This window comes from Quercus lobata, chromosome 9 (assembly GCF_001633185.2).
Source record: "Quercus lobata isolate SW786 chromosome 9, ValleyOak3.0 Primary Assembly, whole genome shotgun sequence".
NCBI lineage: Eukaryota > Viridiplantae > Streptophyta > Magnoliopsida > Fagales > Fagaceae > Quercus > Quercus lobata.
The window spans coordinates 45830113-45854962 of record NC_044912.1 but is presented as its reverse complement, the minus strand read 5'-3'; the positions used below and the strand labels follow the sequence as shown (position 1 = coordinate 45854962).

General features: G+C 33.5%; 2 protein-coding genes and 3 pseudogenes across 3 annotated transcripts; 1 reads left to right on the top strand and 4 right to left on the bottom strand.

The window, feature by feature from the left end:
• Positions 1-1568: 1568 nt before the first annotated feature.
• On the bottom strand, positions 1569-5388 carry LOC115960653 (EPIDERMAL PATTERNING FACTOR-like protein 9). Of its 2 annotated transcripts, XM_031079601.1 has the most exons (4): positions 5153-5388; positions 4615-4694; positions 4330-4508; positions 1569-1953 (listed from the first exon to the last, which is right to left on the bottom strand). In XM_031079601.1, exons 1-4 carry the CDS (start codon positions 5223-5225, stop codon positions 1770-1772), a joined length of 516 nt encoding a protein of 171 aa, XP_030935461.1. In that variant the 5' UTR covers positions 5226-5388; the 3' UTR covers positions 1569-1769. The 2 variants fall into 2 exon arrangements, with proteins under 2 accessions (XP_030935461.1, XP_030935462.1); XM_031079602.1 differs by lacking the exon at positions 1569-1953 and having other exon boundaries at positions 3995-4508; positions 5153-5380.
• Positions 5389-7601: 2213 nt separating this feature from the next.
• LOC115959409 (asparagine--tRNA ligase, cytoplasmic 2) lies at positions 7602-12039 on the top strand. Its single transcript, XM_031077777.1, has 9 exons — positions 7602-7790; positions 7882-8355; positions 9034-9270; positions 9779-10354; positions 10620-10805; positions 10904-10968; positions 11071-11200; positions 11322-11380; positions 11665-12039. Exons 2-9 carry the CDS (start codon positions 7882-7884, stop codon positions 11846-11848), a joined length of 1911 nt encoding a protein of 636 aa, XP_030933637.1. The 5' UTR covers positions 7602-7790; the 3' UTR covers positions 11849-12039.
• Positions 12040-12576: 537 nt separating this feature from the next.
• LOC115961852 lies at positions 12577-13332 on the bottom strand (annotated as a pseudogene).
• A 3255-nt stretch (positions 13333-16587) lies between these two features.
• LOC115959516 lies at positions 16588-17364 on the bottom strand (annotated as a pseudogene).
• Positions 17365-23394: 6030 nt separating this feature from the next.
• LOC115958971 lies at positions 23395-24161 on the bottom strand (annotated as a pseudogene).
• Between the last annotated feature and the right edge of the window lie 689 nt (positions 24162-24850).

Below are 24850 nucleotides of genomic sequence, written 5' to 3'. Positions count from 1 at the left end.
ATAAGGATAAATCACGAGTAGTATTGTACTTAAGTTTTACCCTTATCCTAGAATGAGGGACTTTACATTTTTAGTCACTACTTGATTATTTTAGGATATAATCAAGAAAATCCAAATAATAAAAAAGTACTTTTGCATTTAATTGGAACTCAAAATTACATTTTCTTTTATGAAGATTCATAAAAATAGAAAATTACATGGTTTACTTTCTTACTTACAATCTAAAGGAAAATTAGAAGAGTTTGACTCCTAGTTACATTTTAAAGACATATTGGAAAGTCACTAATCTAGAACCCAAAATCTAATCTCTCTTATTTTCCTTTGTATTTTGCCTTGAAATAATCTCAAGACAATGACAATGAGAACCAAGTGTGGAGACTTAATTTTTACCATATGTTCGGTTACTATTAAAGGGAATAACAAGTTGTTCAAACCCTCAAAATATCAACTAGAAACAATTACTTTCCTTCACACACACAATCACTCTTATTTCCCTTTTGATGGAATTTGGGAATAAAATCAACAAATTGGGACTTGGTGAATATTTTGGCTTGTGAAGAGTGATGATGTGGCTAGATTTAATTTTATTAGAGGGTGTAAAATTGGGGTTTATACCATATCCTTAATTTGTTCTCTTGGAAGGCAATAATACCACTGAACTAATTACATAATATGCTTTAATCTTATCTTTCATGATCTTGAGCTTAGCAGTGCAATGGTAGTATGGACTGCTCATTGGTGAGAGTTTTAAGCTTGAACTTTTAAAAAAAGAAAAAAGAAAAAAGAAAAAAAAAAGAATAGGTTGAACAGGTTTTCTATCTAGTAGTTGACATGCAGCATCCAGCAAAAAATAAGGGGAGACAAAAGAAAAAGAAAACATAAATCATATAATACGTTATGAATCTGATAGTGAAAAATGATTGTTTCACACCCCCTTAATGCACACTGTTTCTCACGTTGTCCACATTTTTCATAGTCAACTCAAGTATCAATAATTTTCAAAAATGTTCATGCTTTACACATGCATGTAAAAAGTGTAGATACAGTTGGCCGGTTGGGAGCAAAACAATCATAGCTCTATGATAATATGTCCACCCTTAAAGTTCTGATAGGAATAATTTAAAAAATACAAAAAAGTGTAAAATATGTCTGACAAACAATTGCAAAACTTATAGTCGAGAGTAGAAAAAGTGAGGGGTAATAGTTGAGAGTAGAAATTGGAAGTAGAGTGACCAATCGATAAGTGACTCCAAACTTAGAGATTGAAAAATGCATTTTAGCCTAAAATTAATTACTGAGTTTTTTTTTTTTTTCATAGTGAGAGAGTGGGAGAGAGAAAAAATAAATAAATGAAGAAAAGAGGTATTCATCAATTCCATCCATATATGATTCATATCCATACTTTTGAATTCATATATGTTTGCTAGTTTAAACTCTAGAGCATCTATACATTTTAGAAACACAATTTTATGTAGAGTATATAAGAAAATTACTGTCTCACACTTTATGAAGTACACTCCGTACATGCAATATTCATATATTTAACCTAAGACGGTGCATTCATATATTCTTGTTCACATTTCTCATGAATATCCACGTATATAACCCAAGACGGTGTATAATTTGAGTGTGAGACAATCAAAACTCGAGTGTATGCTAGAATATTCTTGAGAAAGGAAGACAGTGGCGAGAAGGCAAGTGCAATTTGAATATGAACTATGTTTCAGCTAGTTTGCTGATTTTACACTGAAAATGGGACCTCCATACTCTTAATTATTATGTGTGGTCTGCCTTATATAATTCAGTTTGTGCCAGTTTGTGCAAATCATGACGAATGAAGCCAAATAAGTTAGGGCATGTGATCCTTTGCTCGCTAATGTCCAACTTTCGGGACCATTCCATGTGCCCACTTGCAGACCCCTCACTTTTGTCACTCTAGAAACACCTTCGCATCTAGCAATAAATGCCCAAAACAACTTAGTCCTTGTGTACCAAACGAAAAATTTAGCCCGTAAAGTCTGACAGTTTTTGACAAACTGGTAAATTCTGACTGTTATTTCCACAATACTCACTCTTGTTGATTACATTGGTAAAACTATAGCAACATGAACAAAGAGCTTTAAAATGTGCTCGAGTTTAAAAAGCTCTTTTTAAGTGATTATGTGGAGCAAAAGATATTTCCAATATGGAGTAAGAAGTTATTTTGAATGGCAATGTATGCAGTATCATACAATGGAGAATGAAAGAACAGCAGGATGGTAATATCACTTTTCATGAAAATAAAGAATCTATATATATCTAAAAGTTGAAGCGTAGCATTTATTATTATTACGCTCCTGTTGAGTCACATCAGCGTCCATGTCATTATCTTTTTCTTTTTTATTTTCCAATTTTCCTATAATTGTTTTTAACATCTATTTTTTAAATATTTACACTTCTCTAACATTTTTCCCTCCTTTATCGTTTCATCTCCTCACTACTTTTTCAGCCTTTCTCCCTCCCTTACATTTTCATCTTCCCATTACCCTCTACATTAATATTATTCTTCATCTTTCCCTTCATCTTCCTTTATTTTTCTCTCTTTTTATTTACATTCTCTTACTATAAATTTATCACTATCTCATCCATTGATTCTATTCTATGCATAGTTTTCCCTCACAAAAAAAGTTCTCTCTCTCATTTTTGGTGGATTTTTTTTTTTCTTACATCTCAGCTTTAGATTGATAATTTTTTATATTCTTTAAAACTCTACTTTGGGTTAATGTGATTTAGCTTTGTTTTTTAAGTTTTTTTTTTTGGTACTCTTTCATTTTTAAATGTTATCCAATTGCATTATAAAGAATTAAATATAGCATATAAAAATATAATATTATTCTATTACAGCATGATTTTGATAATTTGGTATTTATTTTATTATATAGCATGATTTTTTAAAGTGCTCAATTTAGATGTTAAACTATGAGACTTTACCAATTTTTGTTTATTTTTTAATCCTTTATGATGGAAAAAGTACTCTTAATAGTTATATTAGAAGTACTCTATCATGCCATTGATTTAGAGAAAAGCAAATGTTAGCCAAATAAAAATAATTGGATGGGTGACAAATTTTAGCTTTTGCAATTTTATTTTAATTATAATTTTATAACAATGCATATATAGAAATTTAATTCTTAGATTTTTGCTAATAACTATTTATTTGACAATATGTTTTGGGGGGACAAAATTACAATTTCTGTAAAGAAAATAAGCTTAATAGATTATCAACAACAACTTATTTTCCTAATTGGTCCAATCAATCATTGTTAAGTTTTATTAATTTTTTTTAGTTACGTTTTTCGGTGTTTTGGATTGTAGGTAGAAGAAAAAAAAAGGTTTGAGAAAGTTTTTTTAAAACTAAAAGAATAATTTACAAATTTTATATTGTTTTTAATGATTCAAAAAATGTTATAAATAAATTTTATTAAAAAATGAATATTTTCATTAACTTGCCTTATTTCTAAGAAAAGTTGTATTATTTTCATTTTGATATGGCAAACTTTATATTTATGATTTATGATTGTTCCTGTAATAAATAAAAATATGATTACTCATGATAAAATTAGTTTAAATTGTAAAAAATAAAATAATAAAATCACCATTAAGAAAATTATCACACACAATGCGTGGATTCGTGACTAGTTATTATTAAAAGCTATTACAAATCAAATTATCAAAGAAATAGAAAATGACTTGATGGAATGATTATGACTGACGTCACCTTAATGTAAAATTTTTAAAGTAAAAATTTGTAATATTCATAATATTACAAAAAAAAAAAAAGACCGTTCAAAAACTTAAAACTTAAATTTTTGATTTTGACTACAAAAAGTATACAAAGTATGGTGATAATAAATATAATTAATGGCATATCAATAACATAATAGATAAAATTTTAAATTACTTTATTTGTTTGGTGTTCAAGAAATTAACACGGTCAATATGTAAACCCTACTAGTGAAGTAAAGAATATCTCCAGTATTATTCTTTAGACACATATTCTTGAATATGTTGCTTGAACAAAGTACAAGGAAATAAAAAATATAACAAGAAGAAACAGTGCTCTTTCTTAAGAAACTCAAACGATATATAATAAATTAACAAATTCATGTAGTGCACCTCAACTGCTAATTTTGGCACCCATTAAAAATGGTTGCATTGTAAAACAGTGTTGAACTTGAACCCACGTAGAGAAAAGAAAAGAAAACTGGATTCTCGACTCTGCAGTCTGCACCCAGCAAACTCAACTGGAGTAGTAGTCTAGTAGATGCTGAATTTGATAGATAAGATTACCTATGGCAAACACATTTGTAGTGGTAAGCGCTATTGACTGGGTCGTTCCCTTCAACAGGCACTTGCTCGGCTCTGCACCTGTACTTGCACCCTCTACATTCATTATAAGTACATGTTGGTGCAGTGGATCCTATCATCAATCTCCTTGAATTCTTCATCATCACTCTTTCACTGCCACCCTTTAGGCTCCAATACATGTAAATGTGAGAATTAAGCAACCAAACGATTTAAAAAGTACAAAACCAAATGAGGTTTTTGTTACAAATAATGCTAGCTAATTTTCACCTGCAAATGTAGTTCTCTTTGTGGTTGAGATGAATGAGAAGCACTTAGAGGATGAGGTAGTTCTTGCTGATTTGTAGAACCTGCAAGACAAGAAGAAAAAGCATAACATATTTAATTCTGGCAAAAACTTAGAATAAAGATAGGCATTGGGAGGAAGAGAAGCAGAAGAGAATTGCTTTATTATCTTGGAAACCAGACAAAAGATAGATATACTAGCTACTAGCTTGGCCTATCTCATTATGAATGGAAACTTGGTGCAAGGAAGGCAAGAGAAGCTTAATTTTAAAACTCATTCCATTCATAGTTTTCCCTAGTTGGAAAGATGAGATAATTTAGAGAAGCATGTTTTACATTGAAAAGCTAGGCCAAACTGACTGTAAAACTAGGATATGTTTTACAAAAGCTCAGCAGAAATAGAACATATATTTGGGAACGGGAGAAAACTATAGGAAAAAGGTGAAATACTGTACGATAATAGGAACCCATTAAGGAAAAAGGAATTGAAGTGAGAAAGAGATAGCTAGTAGCTTATTACGACCTTGTATAACATATGCTGCCATGATTAAGGTGATGAGTAGCAACAGTAAGTTGCTTAGTTTAATGTTGGCCATTTTTTTTTCCCTCTGGTATTGGAATGACTTTGAAGGTGATGAATATGTGGTCAATATAATTGAAGGATAAATATGAGTGCGTGTTTGAGAGAGAGAGAGAAGTGGTGAAATAAATAAAGACCATAAGAGAGACTGCAAAATCTGCAGTGATTCAGAGGAGTACACCGAAGAGGTCCCAGACAGAAAGATCCCATACTGAGGCTAACTCATGGAATTTCTGGACAATTAATTAAAATTACGAAAATGCCCATTTATTTTTCAACATTTTATATGCCAATATTGTTTTTTATTTTGATATTTTGTGGGTTGAAGGGGAATTTTCAGTAAGAGAATCATTTACAGTTGCAGAGGCTTGGATGGGTAGAGATATCTTACCCACAAAAATCAGCATCAATCCAGGTTATTCAGTCTTGGATGATCCACCAAAGATCTTGAATGAATGTGGTAAAAAAAAAAATGAAAAAGACTTGAGATTCTTGTTTAGATTAATGTGGTCAATGGACCTTGAATGCCAAGTCCATGTTTAAAATATGAGTACAATTTTCGACAAAACCAATTCTCAACTATATATTCAGACTTAGGAAATGGTGTTTCAGAACTTTGATTTCCACATGTCCCTGTTTTTTTTTTTTCCATTAATATATATTGGGAGTGATTTTTTTTTTTTTTTTACCACATATCCTTTCTTAATTGCAAAAGCTTAAGGGTCATGAATGTCAAGTTATCCAAACATGTCATAGCTTAGAAAAATAGAGAAATAAACAAAAGAAATCATTCATGTGATCATAGAATTACTAATGGCGAATTGGATTTTTTTTTCTCCAAAGCATGTCATCATTCAAAACATCAAAAAGCATATTTGATTATCATGTGAATCACGTCTCGCACATAAAATCACATTTATATGAGATGATTCAAATGGGTATAATACATGTGGGGAATAATTTTTCCAATTTGCCACCTAACTAAGCCAAACTTAAAGGTGAGTTGGCATAACATTCACAAACAAAAAATCAAGTGACACGTTTGGAAATAAATTATTTAATCAACACATAAATAATAAAAATAATGGTTTAATTGACAAGTAATTTATAAAAATATTTACTATTCTTTGAAATGATTTTTCTTTTAATTTTTTTTTTTTAAAAAAAAATTGTACTTGGTGCACCAAACTACCCTTTTTGCAGGATATAGAAAAGGTGATTGGTAAGAAATGTTACTCCCATTTTTTATTTTTGAAAAAGCTAATTCTTTAACTCGAAGCTGCAAAATGTTGCTTTGAGTAGAAGGAACTTGTTATCACATTATGAAAATCAAGAAAAATACATCCAAACATTTTGAATTAGTGCATTTACTCCAATAAATTATTGATAAATAATTTTTGAATGTATACTATTTCATAATTAGAATATATATATATATATATATTAAACTCTATAGTTTTAAAAGTAACAAATTAAATCTTATTTCACTAACGTGGAACAACATTGTTTTGAGATTTAATATATGTTGAAAGTTTAATTTGTTACTTTTTGAAACCTTAGTTTAATTAATTATTTTGAAGCTATGAGATTTAATTTATTATTTTTTGAAGTTTGTGGCTCAACGGTTTAAATTGCTACCCCTAAAATGTTAGGTTTAAATGCATTTTTTTGTGTTTTTTTTTTTTTTTTTAACTTTTTTTTAAGCTTTCTCAAAAAAAAAAAAAAAAAAAAAAAAAAAAAAAAAAAAAACAAACAAACAAACAAAAAAACTTGTGTTTTTAAAAACACTCCTTACAAGTTTCAAAATACAAATTCGTGTAAATTAAAACCCTTGATATGAATATGACCCTTATCAGATTAATTGTTGGGTTTGGATCTCTTTCCACTATTATTATAACTATCGTATAAAAAAATAAAGGAAAAATTACACTTTTTTTTTTTTTTTATTATCATAAATCATCGCCCAGTCATACTTAACCCCTTGAACTATCAAAATGCATAATTGACCCCTCCCTCCCCCAATTTTAAAAAGACATTACACTTAACCTCATGCGGTATGTTTTGCTATTAAGTCCGACAAAATTTAGTATTGAGAGACCAATTTACCCATAAGTCATTTGATTTGAAGATGGGTAATTTGATCTTTTGATGTTAAATTTCATCAATTAAACATAACACCAAAGCAAACAGCAGAGGGGACAATGTAACCGAGTTATAACTTGAAGGGTTAATCATGCATTTCAATAATTTATAAGGTAAGTATAATCGAGGTAATAGTTTAGAATGGGAAAATATAGGTTATCCAAAAATAAATAAATAATACAACCTTTATCAACATTCCTTTCAAGTTGGGTTTCTCTTAACGTTGCCAAATTTAAAGATTAGGCAGAATTGGAAGTTGGGAACTCCTCCTTCCCGCGAATACCCAACGCTTGAAAAGATTCCAAACCAAACAAAGCCTCCCACCTCTTTCTCTCTGTTTCTCTCTAATGCTATCCAATGTTGCACAAACCAAAACTCGCAGACAATCCCTTTCCTTCTCCTTCAACCTCTCCCTCCTCTGCATCACTTCTCACTCAAGGTATCTCCGCCATGCTATTTAAGCTCGCCTCCAAAAACCCATCAACCATCTTCTTCTTCTTCTTCTTATTTTCCTATCTTTTCATCTCCAGATGGCCACCGAACAACAACAACAACAACAAGAGCAGCCACAACATGAACAACAAAAACAACAAGAAGAAGCTGCAGCCATGCTGGTTGCAGTGACTACTTGCAAGTACTCCAACCGGGTCTTATTGAAAACCATATTGGAGCGTGATGATGGTGGTGTGGGATTGGTTGGTGAGAGAGTTTTGATAGGGGGGTGGGTCAAGTCTTCTAAAGAGGAGACTAAAGAGCCCGTGCCACCGCAACTGCCACCACCACCACCACAAGCTGTTGAAAAAGAGTCTAAAGTCGAAATTAGCTGTGTCGAAATCATTCAGTCTCGTATACCATTTTTCCGGTCCATCATAAATGTTTTGGGGATTGGAAATTACCATGCTCGTGAGAAGTTGGAGAAGCCGGCTCCTAGGCCGCTGCTGCCACCACTCCCTTCCATTGCTTTCTTGCGAGTTAGTGATGGTTCATGTGTTGCAACTCTTCAGGTATATACATTCAGTTATATGGAACAATAGCTTTTATTTTGCTATGGAAAAATATGATGATTGATTACACATCAAGTTAGCTTCATATTTAGGAGAATTAAAAGGGGTCTTCTTTATTTTTCATAGAGGCCTTTTGGTTACTATATTTTGTTCATATAAACCATGCATTCTAAATGCTTGTTGTTATGCAAATCGATTAATAGTTTTAGAGTTTGGCTAATCATGCCCTTGTCATGAGTCAAAACCACTAGTTTAGAGAAGAATTCAGAGGTTTTGAGCTTTGCTCTCATAAAAATTCAACCCCAAAATTTTATTATAGTATAAACTTGGAGAATATAAATAAAATGACTCTATAAACTAGAGGCCAGGACCCTAAAAAAAGCCGTACTTATTGCAAAAACTCTCATTTTTGCGGGTTTTGTGAGAGGTGATTAGTAGGCAGCCTTACCCAAAAAAAAATCTTTCTAAGTTGTTGGCTGCACTTTGAAATTCAAGGTATTGAGCATAAATTCCAACCTTTTTTTTTTCATTTTTTAGTTTTGGTGGAATTGCATATTCATTCTTTATTGAAGGCACATCTATCATAACAAGTTTCAAATCATTTATTGATCAATAAGAGTTTCGTACCAGTTCTTAGGACTTTTATATCATATTCTAACTAAAATTAAAATCTATCAGGTTATTGTAGCCTCCAGTATAGCTCCTCCCTGCCAGCTCCTGCCTATTGGAACTTGTATATTGGTAGAAGGTGTATTGATGCAGCCATCGGTACCGAGAAAACATGTTATCGAGCTTAAAGTGGAGAGAATTCTTCATATAGGGACAGTGGAACATGATAAGTATCCATTATCAAAGAAAAAAGTACCATTTGAAATGTTAAGGAATTATTCCCAGTTTCGACCTCGGACAACCACGGTAAGTTACCTAGGACACTGCAATTTTATTGAATTTATTTTAGTCCTTTCTGGGTTTTTCTTAGTATGTATCTATAATTTTTGAACCCATAGTATGTACTACCACGTGACTTCTAGAGGTAATCCAATTTTACTTCTTCTTTTTTCCCCACCCAGTGCTGAGATACTTTTGTGTTATAATTGTTTTTGACTGGTATGGATCTGTGCACTTACGGATATTCAATAGGGTAAATCATAATAACTATACCTATATTCTAAATGCAGTATTTCAATTTCTTTTATTACTTTTGGAGTGCTACTTCTTGGAAATAGAATGTGTCAATGAGCTGATTATATCTTGTATCACACAAATTCTATAGTAATATAGCTTATTAATGTTGTCATCACATTTTTGAAGCCTTATTAAAAGCTCGCACTTACAGTATACTATAGCAATCATATTGAAACTTGATTACACTTACGAAACTGTATCTAAGTTTTATTTATTTGACATGTTTCACATTATCTAGGTGGCATCTGTCGTGAGAATCAGCAATGCCCTGACTTTCGCGACTCACACATTCTTCCAAAACCATGGCTTCCTTTATGTGCAAGTACCCATTATCACGACCACAGACTGTGAAGGATTTAGTGAAAAATTCCAGGTTACAACTCTTCTTGGAAAAGCAGATATAAAGGTGAAGCCAAACACCCATAATGACACCGATGGAGTTAGCCCTGAAGTTATTAAGTCTGCTGTAGAGGAGAAAAGTAAGGTAATTGAAGAACTAAAGAGGAGTGAAAGCAACAAGGAAGCACTGACAGTTGCAGTTCAAGATTTTCATAAAACAAATGAACTAGCATCACAGTTAGAAGCAAGAGAAAAACCAAAACCTGGAACTTCACTGAAGGCTGATATTAACTTTTCTGAAGATTTCTTTGCCCGCCAAACTTACCTAACTGTTTCTGGTCGCCTACATCTGGAGAGCCATGCATGCGCCCTTGGAAATGTTTACTCAGTTGGACCCAGGTTTAGAGCAGATTCTACAAAACGTGTGGCAGAGATGTCAATGATTGACATTGAAATGGCTTTTTCACAGTTAGAGGTATAAGCTCATCTTACCCAGCATTTTAAGTATTTCTATTGGTCTTCATAATATATAGTTTGTACGTCAAATGTAGTCCATAGGTTGATAATTTATTCAGCACATCCTTCTCACGACCTCCCTATTGTGATAATATCATTTGTTTAATTTGGACTTGAACAAGTTTCAGACTTGCAATGTATTATTACCAGATCTCCACGGTAGAAAATGTCTATACTTCTATATTCTTTTTTCATATAATTATAAATGATTGTGAAATTTTCAGGATGCCATGAGCTGTGCGGATGACTTTTTCAAGTTCCTTTGCAAATGGATTTTGGACAACTGTTCTGAAGATTTGAAATTTTTTTCAAAACGAATTGACAAACCCTGCATTGCTCACCTTCAATCAATGATATCAACTACAATTGAAAAGATTTCCTACACTGATGCAGTAGATTCTTTTAAACAGGTAGATCACACTATTAGTTCCTTGGGCATGTTATCCTGACAATCATTTTCACCCAAAGCAATTTTTAACTTATGTTTATATTGAAATTTGCCTCCCAGGTTGCAGATAATATATTTGAAAAGAAACTTGAGTGGGGTGATGCTCTTACAGCAGATCATCTAAGGTACACCTATTTTTTTCATTGTTGGATTTGCCAACGTTTGAAATGTAGGAAGTGAGGCCTCTACTTACTGCAAGTACTCACCTTCTTTTCATGTCATAACAGTTACTTGGCTGAGGAGATCTACAAGAAGCCTGTAATAATATACAACTATCCAAAAGAAGTTAAGCCCTTTTATGCTCGCTTGAATGATGACAGAAAAACAGTTGCAGCATTTGATATGGTTGTACCAAAGGTAAGCCCAGAATGAGTTTTTTTGTGCGTCTATGAGATCATGAATGACCTTTAACTGAGGTTTCCTCATTTGAATAAAATTCAAGTTTTTATTTAGGCTGGTTGTATAAATTTTCTTGCAGGCTGGAACTTTAATTTCAGGTAGCCAAAATGAGGAGCGTTTTGATATGTTAAGTTCAAGGTAATGACATTCTAGTTTACCCTTATCTAGCCATTTTTAAGGGCATTACATCTGGTAAATTCATTGAAGCAGATGTTGTAGAAGTTTACAACTGCATCTATAAATCACATGATGACAAGAAGAATTCGTAGTCACACTTATAGTGCATAATCATGTATTTATGTTTACTGTCTGCTCAATCAATTTGTGGCTAATATTGATGGTTATATAGTGTAATGGCCTCAAACTTGTTCCTGTTTTCTCATAAAACTGCAAATATTAACATCATATTTTTTTGTTGACAGAATAAAGGAATTGGGTTTGCCAAGAGAGCAGTATGAGTGGTACTTAGATCTTCGCAGGCATGGAACAGTCAAGCACTCTGGATTCAGTCTTGGGTTCGATCATATGGTTCTCTTTGCCACTGGGCTGAATGATATTAGAGATGTTATCCCTTTTCCTAGATGCTGTGGCAAAGCCAACAACTAATCAGGTTTCAGGCAAAGGAGACATTTCCTAAATGAAGATCCTCTACATTAAATTATTTATTTGTTATGGAATGAAGAAGTCTAATAATATCTTGTGTACATATGTGAAAAGTGTATCCTATATTCAGAGTTTATACTTGTGCAATTGAATGCTTGGTTGTTCACATGAATGCATAAATGTGTATGACCAAATATCATGTTAAAAAGGGGAATACTCCCTAAGTTTGCACGCATTTATTTATTTTTTCTTTTTTTAAAAAGGATTTAGCATTGCTGTAGTGTATGTAAGTTGTGTCAATAGCCACATGAAAATTCCAAGTACTTGTGGAAATAAAATAAATTCTCTCTTTGGTTTCAAATCTCTATTTGAGGGCTCACAAACTTTTTACATAACAGACTGGGAACAAAGAAAGGCATGCATGCAAGTCCATTTTAGCAAAGCTGTAAACAAAAAATACTTGGAATTAGGAATATTTAACAAAAGACCTTGGCCCATTGGAAACACAAGGAAGTGCCACTTGACTAAAGGTCATTGGCTGCACATGCATATATATACTACATATACATGACTATATTATTTGTGTGAAGCCTCATGCCTGTGGCTTCAATTCACACATGTAAATGTCACAAATAGCAATACTTATTGAAATGAAACTTACAAGGAGTTATAGCAACATCTATGTTTCCTTAACAAGGGCTGATTTGGCATAGGGACTTAGCTTGGAATTTTCATGAATAAACTATGGCCATAACAGTATCAGCCATAGTATGGTTTGACATTGAATCAAGAGGAAAGAAGAATGGATAGAGCTCATATCGGACATGACAACTGCTATATAGAACTCTGCATCCTTTCCAGTCTTAGCAAAAGTTTTCAAAATTGCCCACAGCACATTGCACCAATGCATATAGTGTCACAAATGTTGACAACTTGGTCTTACCTTTCCCAAGCCCTTCATTCTTAGTCTCAACAGCTTGTGCTCTAATCTGACTAATCAGAGTTCCTAGTTCTTTGTTAAAAGCATCAGGGTCAGTTACATTTTCCACATTCCCATATAAGGTACCATAAGATGTATCAATTTCTCCAATGAAGCTTTTAATGTTGTAACGTAAAAAGCAAAAGTCATACCAAATTCTTGCATCGCCTTGGTTGGGATAATGTTGGCGGATTTGCTTTGCTGCATCTTGGATGCAACTTGAGCAGTCTGTTCTGCTCACATCCCCTCTACATTGAGCCAGGCCAAAAACTCGATATTGGTTTTTACCCTATGTAGTAGCAATAAAACCATTGGAGGGGGTTTTTTAAACCAATTCAGCTAATAAGCGATCAATATTAGCTGATATTTGGCTATCACTACCAATATTAGTGTCTGTATTGCAAAACTGCCCCAAGGGATTTGCAGATTCAGCATTACAAATGCATAGAGCTAGTAAGAGAAGAATTTTGTAATTCAAATTCATACTTCTCCTTTGTAGCAAGCTCACACAAAGGTTCATTTCATAAGGTCCTTTTCATTAGGCTGGGGAGTGGACTTGGTATGTGGATAATGTGGGGATACCAAAGCATACATTCTTGACTTATTTGCTCAGTACCACATTATGAGTGGAGAAAATAAGATATTTTCTTCTAGAATGCGATCCCTGTGTGTTTGTTTTTTGTTATAGTTGCTTCATAATAAAGACTTTGTTGAATGTTATGATACAGTCTTAAGTTGACTATGCTGTGAAGAAGCTGGCTGCCAGCAAAAAGATCATTATCCAAATTCGAAGATTCTTGCATGTTTCAATTAACTTGACCAGTAAAGTCTATCATCTGAAAGAAAAACTAGTAAAATCTCTCGTTGTCGAACAAGTGACCTGGTTGGCTGGGTTTGAATTCCACCAACACCAAAAAGAAATTCATTAGTATCTTACTCTAATAATAATGAGCAATAATTATGAAGCAGATGTCATATGTTTCAAATCCTATCTAAACCAAAAAAATAAATAAAGGATTTTTTCTTACAATAAGTGGGGGGAGGGGGATTCGAACCTAGGTTTTCCACATAGAGAAAAGCAATAAATGCCACCGAACTGCAATACTCTTGAAAAATTCAAAGATTTATGATTGGCTGATTAGCAGTTTGATGTCACAAAACTCAAAATAACATCACAGTGCCTTTTAATAGCTCTTTAGTCATTGGAACTCAATCAAATTCCACCACCTAATGTGTTAAAAAACCTTTAATAGCTTTAGCAGCAGCCACAAGGATAAACTTGATCAACTTATGCCTAATCTGCACTTGTCGATCTCTAAAAGTAATTAGTGCAGAAAAACACTTTTTTTTTTCCTTGAGTTGCATAGAGAATTGCATTGTGAAAATTTAACTATGATTACCATTTTTGTTTTTTTTAATGAATTTTATCAACAAAACTAGCAAGATCAGTCTTTTACTGCTTTATCCTCTTCCTTGCCAGTTTTAGTTGATCTACAACATCTGCGTTCTTAGTTTCAGACTTATTTAAGTTCTTAAGGGCAACCTTAGCCGCCTTGGCATAATTAGAACAATCCTCAAGCAGCTCATTGTAAGCCATTTGAAGATCCTTCTTACCTTTGGATTCATCTTCTGATCCCTCACTAGCCTCAAACTATGTCTTCCTTATCATCTACATTAGAGGATTCTTAAGAATTCCCATCGCCAACTTCTGCTATAGCAGTAGGAGCTATGAAGTTTCCTTCACTATCACTATTGTCCTCAGAACTAGAACTCTTAGAGTTACTCAAAGTAGCATTTATAGCTTTACCTTTGGACTTGATATAATTTGGGCACTTTTTATGGATGTGTCCATTGACATTGCACTTGAAGCACTTCAAACCTTGAGAGTACCACTCTTTCAGTCTTTCCCTAATTAGAATCTTTCTTAACTCTAGAACTCCCACTGGACTCTTTCCTTAACTATTTACCCTTTTGTTCCTTAGATCGTCTTTGATTCTTCTTGAACTTCAGAAAATTTTTAAAGTTTTTTCCTAACAGAACTAGGTTTTCCTCAGCACCATCATCATTGGATGAATCAGAGTTTTCTTCGTTAACTTTTTTTAGGACTATAGACTTATTTTTCATACCGTGGGCAAGGCCGCAACGGTGAGTTCATAGGTTTGCAAAGACCCTACAAATTAAGAGATTGTAAGTCTTTGCTCTTTTTTACGGTAATAACCTTAGAAAGGGACCTCTCAAGCAAAGATCTCAAGACTTTCGTAACTATCTTAGGTTCATTGATCTTCTCACTTAGATTGAGCTTTGAGTTCACTGCTTCAAACTTGGTGGTTAACAGGTGGAGTTTGGAGTTTTTGACTGCTTTAGTGTCTTCACGAGTAGTTTCTAGGATAGACCAGGCTTAGTAGTTTCTACATTCGAAATCATCCTAAACTCATCTGTGGACACGACATTGTATACTGCATTCACGGCCTTGTTGTTAAAATTAGACTCAGCAGATTCTTCTTTCTTCTACCTTTCAGTGGGTGTCTTAGTTGGGTCCACTCTTTCTCCATTGACAATCAAACTCTATCATTAATGGATTTCAGGACCGCACACATGCGAAACTTCTAATATGCATAAAATTGCTGTCAAAGTATGGCAGGATAGTCAAAGATTGTCTTTATCCATGACAAACTGGGTTTAAGGATCACACAGAGGAAATAAATCCTAACAGTTGAACCTAAGCTCTGATACTAATAGAAAAATGTGTTTAGACCCCTAAGTACGGCTTACTACAAATTTTATTAATTTTGCAATTAATAGTCCGATTAATCAATTAACCAATTACAATTGTAATGTGGATAAAGAATTAAATTATCAGTCACACACAAGAGACGAGAGATTGTTCACAAAGTGAAAACCCAATAAGGAAAAACACTCTGGGGCTTACTCCAGTTCATTAAATTCACTATGAAGAAGTTGTGATACAAGCTAACCTACAAGACCCTCAAGTGCATGTAATAGACATTGTATATGAGCTTCCCACTCCTACTGCAACTGCTGAACCAGACCATATATTCACAGTAATCCAACGCTGCAAGTCGATCACCAACCAAAAAACCAATCTCTAAATTACTCCAAGGCTACTTGAAGTTTTTTTTCCTTCTCTGTGGTTTCACAAAGCACTCCAATACACTTAATAGGTGATCTTAGTGTTTGGGTGGAAATCTCCTCTCATAAATAATTCAATTGGAGATAGTTGGAAGATAAAGAACACTCACAGATAATTTTTCTTTGTTTTTTAATAGCAGTCTTCCTTCTCAAAAAATTAGGGTTGGTATAGGGTTTTTATATAAGTAGGGTTTGGGTTAGAGGTGGTTACAGAACCAAATCTTGAAGCAAATATCAAAGTTTTTGTAACAGGGTTCTGGTTGACCAAGACTCTACAGAAACTCTACCGAAAGTTTTTATTTGGTTTTCAATTTCGCAAGGCCAAGCATTCATTCTTGCACAACCAAGCTTGTCATTCTTACCACTATTTACATTACAATATCAAAACTCAGCAATACAATTACATTGGGTATGGAATTAGCCAACACTTAAAAATCCTAACAACAAATATTATTGTTTTTAAAGTAGGAAATAGAAAATCTGATCCTTAACAATGCAAACATGAAAATTTCACAAATTGAAGTATTTATTGAAATAAAACTTTCGAGGAGTTATTGCAACATATATGTTTCCTTATCATGGCTCAATGGCATAGGGACTAAGCTTGGAAATTTTATGGATAAACTATAGCCATAAGAGTATCAGCCGTGGTCTTGTTTGACTTTGAAACAAGAGGAAAGAAAAATGGATAGAGCTCATATCGGACATAACAACTACCATATAAAACTCTGCATCCTTTCCGGTCTTTACAAAAGGTTTCAAAATTGCCCACAGCAATGGCCAGACACCATGCACAATCTATCTGAAATAGGTCTCTTGTGCATTGCACCAATGCATATAGTGTCACAAATGATGACAACTTGGCCTCACTTTTCCAAGCCCTTCATTCTTTGTCTCAATTGCTTGAGCTCTAATCTGATCCATCAGAGTACCTAGTTCTTTGTTAAAATTTGCAGGATCGGTTACATTTTCCACTTTCCAATAGAATATACCAAAAGATGTATCAATTTCTCCAATGAAGCTTTTATTGTTGTAACGTAAAAAGCAATGGTCATACCAAATTCTTGCATCGGTTTAGTTAGGACAGCATTGGCGGATTTGCTTTGCTGCATCTTGGATGCAGCTTGAGCAGTCTGTCCTGCTCACATCCCCTCTACATTGTCCAAGACCAAAAACTTGGTCTTGGTTTTTACCATAGGAAGTAGCAATAAAACCATTGGAGGTGGCTTTGGAAACCAATTCAGCTAATAAGCGATCAATATTTGCTGATATTTGGCTACCATTACCAATATTAGTGTCTGTATTGCAAAACTGACCCAAGGGGTCTTTCAGATTCAGCATTGCAAATGCAGAGAGCTAGTAAGAGAAGAATTTTGTAATTCAAATTCATAGTTAAATTTCATAAGGTCCTTTTTTTAGTAGGCTGAGAAGTAGATGCATCATTCATGTGATGTGAGGATACCACAGCAGACATTCTTGACTTGTTTGCTTACTACCACCTTGTGAGTGGAAAAAATAAGATATTTTTTCTAGAAGGTCGTCCCTCTTTTTTTTTTTGTTATAGTTAGCTCCTAATACTGACCGTTGTATGTTTATGTAATAGTCATATGTTAGACTATGCTTGGAAGAAGCTGGCTGCAAGAAAACAAGAGCGTTATCAAAGTTCAAAGATTTTTGCAGGTTACAGTCAACCAAATTTTTTTTTTTGTCATTGAACAAGAGTCAGCTGGATTCAAACCCTACTACAAAAAAAAAAAAAAAAAAAAAAAAAAAAAAAAAAAAAACCCATTAATTAATATCTTGGCATGAGATGGTGAGTAATCATCATATAGCAAATTCTACAATTGTCCTATCATATCTAAAAACAAAATAAATTAATTAAAATAAATTTCTTACTATAAGCAGGAAAAGAGAATTCGAACCTGTGTTCACTACAGAGAGAGAACCATTTAATTCAACTGAGCTACAATACTTTTTACAAATTTGAAGATTTCTAAATAGTTGATTATCTCTCTGATGTCACAGAACAACACCACTAGTGCCTTTTTTTAGCTATTTAGTCATTGGATGAACTCAAAACAAATTCTCCCACAAAATATATTACAAATTTTTAATAGATTAGCGGCAGCCAGAGGGATAAACTTGTCGACTTCTGCCAAATCTGTACTTGTTAATTTAAAAAATAATAATAATTAGTGCCCCAAAACATGTCTTTTTGTTTGAGTGGCACATATAATTTCGTGATGAAAACATTGAAAAGTTAACTATAATTACTGTTTTTTTAAAGAATTTCACAGTTAGTTCTTAAACAAATCATTGAGGTGATGATCATAATCCTATTGAACATACAAACAAAATTTGAAAAATCACGTAAGAAGACCAATCTAGTCTTAAAAGTGACTGATTTTTTCGGAGGTTCAGAATGTACAATTGATGTCAATCACAGATCATTGATTGATTATATGGTGCTGATTGTTGTGCAGACCATGGTCCATGGCTGTGTATAATTTTGACTAGATGCTACCGAACGTGTTACCAGGGAAAATGCCAAAGTTGTTGAATGAATATCATAACTTCTACGCGTACTATTAGGTATAGTTTTATTATGATGCATTACTATTGTCTAACAAACAGATCACATAGGGGAATCTGTTAGGGAAACCCAACCCGCAATGTAATAGGGAGGAATCTTTCATGTTGAGGTATTGAGCTTAGCGTTAAACTTCTTGCACAGTCATTATTTTACTCAGTTTTACACACACAAAAAAACAACTAACATTATGATTTAAATTTTGAAGTCATGATTTCTAAGTTACACTGGTTGCGTGTGCACGCACACATACATACATGAAAAAGCAACTGCAATAGTGACTTAAAGCCTCATGACTTAAAGTTGTTTTTTCGCGTATATACAAAACTGTGTAAAACAACTTAGGTGTTATTAACTTTACTTGCTTCCCTTTACATAAGTAGTCATGGGATATCCTAAATTCAAGATGCCCCAATTAAAAACCGTTGACAAAACCAGAGACCCATTTTCAAGTGGTGCTTGATGAGATCATGTGTTGAATGTTCCAGACCACATTGAAGGGGTTAGCAATAATATGGTGGAAACAAAGCATAGTGGGTTCATTTGCCAAATTGAGCATATTGTCTGTCAACCACTTCATAGGGGGATAGAGACACATGAAACCAACAACATATATACCTCAAAAATGATAAGCAAGAAAGACGTTTGAGTATTTACTAGACTGCATCTCTAGTTTCAATGAAAAGATTCTGTGGAGTGATGAAGCAGATGAAAAGGTAGCATTAACTAGGAGTTTAGCCAAGAATATTTACTTGGAGCCCCACACACACACACACACACACACACACACACATATCCTTCTAAAGATTGAGATTAAAAGTGTTTTTAATCTCAACCATTGAAAGTGAAATTGATAATTTTATTGACCGTTGATTCCCCCCCCCCCACACACACACAAAATAACCTATTTTGCTCAAACCAACCACTTTTTCACCCCTTTTTTTTTGTATAAATTACAGAATTTGTTACGTGTTTTCCCATTTGAGACTCCCAAATATCTAGAGTTTATTTTTGTTAATAAAATATTCATATTTTTATTTGGGATTACAAGAAATATCAATGATTTTCTCATACAATCCAACACAATAAAAAATGTTTTCTAACTTGTTCTCCGCTTGCAATCTAATACAAGAAAACAAGTCCGTTTTCTATAAGAACAAACAAATATTTAATTTTGAAAAGTTAAGGATAGTTGGCAAAAAAAAGTAATGTCAATGAAAAGATTGATTAAGCACACAATCCATTCTGTGTTTGAATGAAGCTCATTGAAGAGTAATTCTTAAGTACTCCCGCAGCACAGAAAATAGTGCTTCCTTCTCTCGCACTCATGGTAGGGTCCATTTCACTATACTCCGAGGTTACTTAAGAATTTTTCATCATTGAATGTGTCAACCTATATTCTTTTTGCTATGAGTAGATTTTTTTTTTTTTTCCTGAATAATCATTAAGTTTATTCCACAAAAGGAGAGGGATACATTAAGGCACGAGACCAAGCCTAGCTCTAGTTAGAGTAGAGGGCAAAGTTGAGATATTTTTTACCCGTGAAAAAACGGGTCAACTTGAAGCTAACCCGCTGAAATGAAGTCGAGTAAAAATATATAGATATGGATAGAGATATTTTTGCCCCGTGAAAAATGGGTCGACTTGAAGCTAAACTCGTTGAAATCATGAGTTAGGTTAGTTCACCCACGGGTCACACAAGTTTACCCATAATTTATTTTGCGCTTTTTTGCTTGTTTTGGATTTCTAACTCCTTGTAAAAATGTTTCACACTTTTACCACTTCTTTTTTCTATTGCCTTTCTTTTATTAGTTCTTTTCTTCTTACAGACACTTAGGGTATGTTTGGTAACTGTTTTTTTTCCTTAGTTTTCTATTTTCTAAAACAACTTCTGTTTTCTAAGGAAAAAAACTTGTTTGGTAACTATTTTTAGGCAAAAACCAAAAACTATTTTCAATTTTCTTATTGTGAAGGAAATTGAAAACTGGTTTGGAGTTGTTTTTCTTTTTTAGTTTTCCCTCACCTAAGAAAACATGCTAAAACACGCCTAAAAAACAGCCAATTAATAAAATTCAAATTTTTCAAAAAAAAACTACCAAACAAATTTTCTGAATTTTGTTTTTAAAAAATGTGTTTTTCAAAACAACTAACCAAATGTGTTTTTCATTTTGAAAACAGAAAAAAGTTTGTTTTTTTCTTTTTCCTTTGAAAACAAGAAAACGAAAATAGAAAACAAAAGTAATTACCAAACATGCCCTTATAATTTTTTTTTTCTTAACAAGATCGATGCTTGAAGGATGTTTAATGAACCTTGGGTTATGTAAACTTAACAATCTATGTGTTTAACTTTTATTTCTTTAGCATTTTTCTCTTATTTGTATTTGGAAAATAAAAAACATAATATTATTATGTTTCACTATATTTTATATTATTGTTGTTTGCATGTGAAAAAGAAAATTATTGGTTTGACCCATCCTAAAAAGACCGCATAAGAGCATTCTTATCAACAATTGCAAAAAATTTGGCATTTACAATCTCAAAACACTACTTTTTCAATTTTAACAACTCATTTTACAATATATCAAACATCAAAACTTCTATTTTTTTTACAACTTCATTTAAATATTATTTCTTTATAATTTTTTATTCCTTTTTTGTTTTTATTTTTTTCATCCTCCCTTTCTCTAGTCTCACTATCTCTCTCTCTCTCCCTCTCGGTCTCATTGTCTCTCCCTCTCGGTCTCATTGTCTCTCCCTCTCAATGACCCACGCCGATGAGACCGATCAAGTCGACAATCCACGCCGATCAACTCGACGATCCACACCGGTCACGTCAATGATCCACGAACGCAGACCCACGAACCCAGACCCACAAAATCACCGGAGCACGTCTAATCACGACCCAAAACGCCAAATCCAGAACCCACACAACCACTGCTGAATCTAACATCAAATCACAAACTTAAAAAAAAAAAAAAAAAAAAAAAAAAAAAAAAAAACCACTGCAATAGCAATAGAGATCGGCTTGGCTTGATGCTCCGGCCTGGGTTTCGTCGAAGAGGGAGGCAGAGATGTTGAGCAAAGGGAGAGAGATAGCAAAGAAATGGGAGCAAGAGTGAGAGACGGAAGAAACGGAAATGAGAGAGAGTAAAGAAAGTCTGGAGAAAGAAGACAAAGAGAGAATATAAAATGATTTTTTTTTTTTTTACAATCTTGCTACACTGTAGACGAATTGCAAAATTTATAGAATTTAAAATTTTTGATAGAGTATGGTTTTTAGCATTTATAGCATTTAGCATGCTAAAATTTAGCATTTTGACCCTTCAGCATTCTTAATAAGAATGCTCTAAGGGCCATAGGTTTTACAACTAGTCTCTCACCTGAACCCAATCAATCCAACCCGTTTACTAGGCCTAGGAAGAAGTACTTGAGGCGTGCACAAAGTTTCTAGTGTAGAGCTTGCCGACCTTCAACTTCCAACCATCAAGCACTAAGTTGTTCTCCTTAAGTCCTAACTTTAGGCTAAATTCAATTAATTATTGGGATGGGCAAACATTAGGTATAGTACATTAAAAATGAAACAACACACAATATTAATATTCAACAGTATATAAGATTTCGTAAAAAATGAAATATTTATATGGACAAATATAATACAAGCTTACCTTACAAACACTAAAAGATAGTAGATAGTCTAGTTCACACTTAAACTTACTTTACAAACACTAAAATATAGTAGTAGATTTTCATTCTTTAGATAAGTAGGTAAGAGAATCTGATACCAGTTACAACCCCCAAAGAGGAAATTTAAGACCATATGGAAGAGAGTAATATTATTGCATTTGTAGCTCTTTTCAAATGAATGGCTTCTCTAGTATAGGAAAATGAGTCATTTTTAGGTATTTTCAAAACATGGTGAATGATGTTCTCTCTTCTCATATTCATGGTGGAGTCCACTCATTAGATTTATGGTGTGGTCTATCATGAATATGAGAGGATAGAGCACTATTTCACTATACTCCCACTCTATTTGTTTCAGCGACTTCTAAAAAATGAGCCAATTTCCAAAAAATATTTTCTATAAAACTATATAATTTTCCTATGTTTGGTGGCAATTTTAAATGAGTTAAAAAACAATCTCCTGGCTTTCCTTTTTTAGCTTACTATGAATAAAATTGTTTTCCGAAAAAAAATCTCTAAAAAATAAATCATTTTTTATTGACCAAAGATAATTTTCCTTTGATTCATTTTTTCTAATGTTACCAAATACTTAAAAACATAGAAAACTATCTATACATAAGATTTTCCATTAAAACAAATAGAGCATCTGAGAGTACCCAAGTATTTTCCTAAGAAAAGAAGATGCATCAAGACAAAATACAAAAAAAGATGGAGAAGACTAAAGAAGACTATTATGACAATAGGTGACCTTATAGTTAAGGGATGGATATCTATCAAAATAAGAAAGAATCTTCTAGTATAGTTGGAGAATCTAATATATTTGGGTAATACTAGAACTGATTAACGAGTGCATGGAGGCAGCAGGTAAGGTTGAGTTTTTTATTGCAATCAATCGGCTTTTTAGATGCAGTCACTTTTAAGCAAAGACTTAAACACAAATACTTGGAATTAGGAACATAAAAATATTTAACAAAAGACCTTGGCTCGTTGGAAATACAAGGAAGTGCCACTTAACGTGAAGCCCTCATGCCCGTGGCTTCAATTCAAACATGTAAATGTCACAAATAGTAATACTTATTGAAATGGAACTTTTCAAGGAGTTATTGCAACATCTTTATTTCCTTAACAAGGGCTGATTTGGCATAGGAACTATGGCAGTATGGCCATAACAGTATCAGCCAGAGTATTGTTTGGCTTTGAATCAAGAGGAAAGAAGAATGGATAGAGCTCATATCGGACATAACAACTGCTATATAGAACTTTGCATCCTTTCCGGTCTTTGTAAAATTTTTCAAAATTGCCCACAGCAATGGCCAGACACTGTGCACAATCTACCAGAGCCAGGTCTCTTGTGCTTGCACCAATGCATACAGTGTCACAAATGTTGACAACTTGGTCTTACCTTTCCCAAGCCCTTCATTCTTAGTCTCAACAGCTTGTGCTCTAATCTGATCAATCAGAGTTCCTAGTTATTTGTTAAAAGTATCAGGATCTGTTACATTTTCCACATTCCCATATAATATACCATAAGATGTATCAATTTCTTTAGTGAAGCTTTTAATGTTGTAACGTAAAAAGCAATAGTCATACCAAATTCTTGCATTGGCTTGGTTGGGACAACGTTGGCGGATTTGCTTTGCTTCATCTTGGATGCAACTTGAGCAGTCTGTTCTACTCACATCCCCTCTACATTGAGCCAGGCCAAAAACTTGGTCTTGGTTTTTACCATATGAAGTAGCAATAAAGCCATTGGAGGTGGTTTTGGAAACCAATTCAGCTAATAAGCGATCAATATTAGCTGATATTTGGCTACCAATATTAGTGTCTGTATTGCAAAACTGTCCCAAGGGATCTACAGATTCAGCATTACAAATGCATAGAGCTAGTAAGAGAAGAATTTTTTAATTGAAAGTCATACTTCTCCTTTGTAGCAAGCTCACACCAAGTGTCGCACCTCCTTCTCCTTCCTTTATAGGTGATACTTCTGCTAAGGCATTTGTCGATCCTGCTGCTACTGTTGCTGATACTATTCCCCCACCTTCTACTTCGAATGATTCAGACATTCGTCGTACGCTGGAGACTGTCATGACCGTTCAGGCAACTCATGGTCAACTTTTGGTGGACATGCTAGATGAGCTTCATGCCTTGCATGCAGATTTGGAGCATTTTAGTCAGTCGCCTCCACCACCTCCTTTTGATGATGAGTGAGTGCCCTTTGGCAATTCGTCACAAAAATGGGGAGTACATATGTAGGAGATTTTGTTGTTAAGGGGAGATTTTTTATGTTTTGGAGCTATGGCGCTTTTAGATTGATTGTATCTAGGTGCTTCATTTTGTATTTACATTTTTGGCTCATGATGTATTTTTGTTTTTGATTGGGTTGTCCATGATAGGGGGAGATACTATGATGTATTTATATATGTTTCTTATTTCACATTGTGCTACGTTGATTATTGATTTATATTTATGAGGTTATTCATGATATATGTCTTCTAGTTTATGTTATGTGAAATCAAGAATTTATTTTGTGTTGTATTTTCCACACATGCGTTTATGCGTTTATTGAGTGTTTCAGGAATATACAAGTTGATTTAGTTATACTGCT

Excerpts from the sequence above, each read along its gene's own strand:
- LOC115960653 (XM_031079601.1), bottom strand. The coding sequence starts at position 5,225 with ATGGCCAACATTAAACTAAGCAACTTACTGTTGCTACTCATCACCTTA. Across the intron at positions 4,695-5,152 it reads GGCAGCATATGTTATACAAG|GTTCTACAAATCAGCAAGAA; the intron begins GTCGTAATAAGC and ends CTTGTCTTGCAG. Across the intron at positions 1,954-4,329 it reads TACAAATGTGTTTGCCATAG|ATGCGAAGGTGTTTCTAGAG; the intron begins GTAATCTTATCT and ends ATTTATTGCTAG.
- LOC115959409 (XM_031077777.1), top strand. The coding sequence starts at position 7,882 with ATGGCCACCGAACAACAACAACAACAACAAGAGCAGCCACAACATGAA. Across the intron at positions 10,969-11,070 it reads CTTACAGCAGATCATCTAAG|TTACTTGGCTGAGGAGATCT; the intron begins GTACACCTATTT and ends ATGTCATAACAG. Across the intron at positions 11,201-11,321 it reads TTGATATGGTTGTACCAAAG|GCTGGAACTTTAATTTCAGG; the intron begins GTAAGCCCAGAA and ends ATTTTCTTGCAG.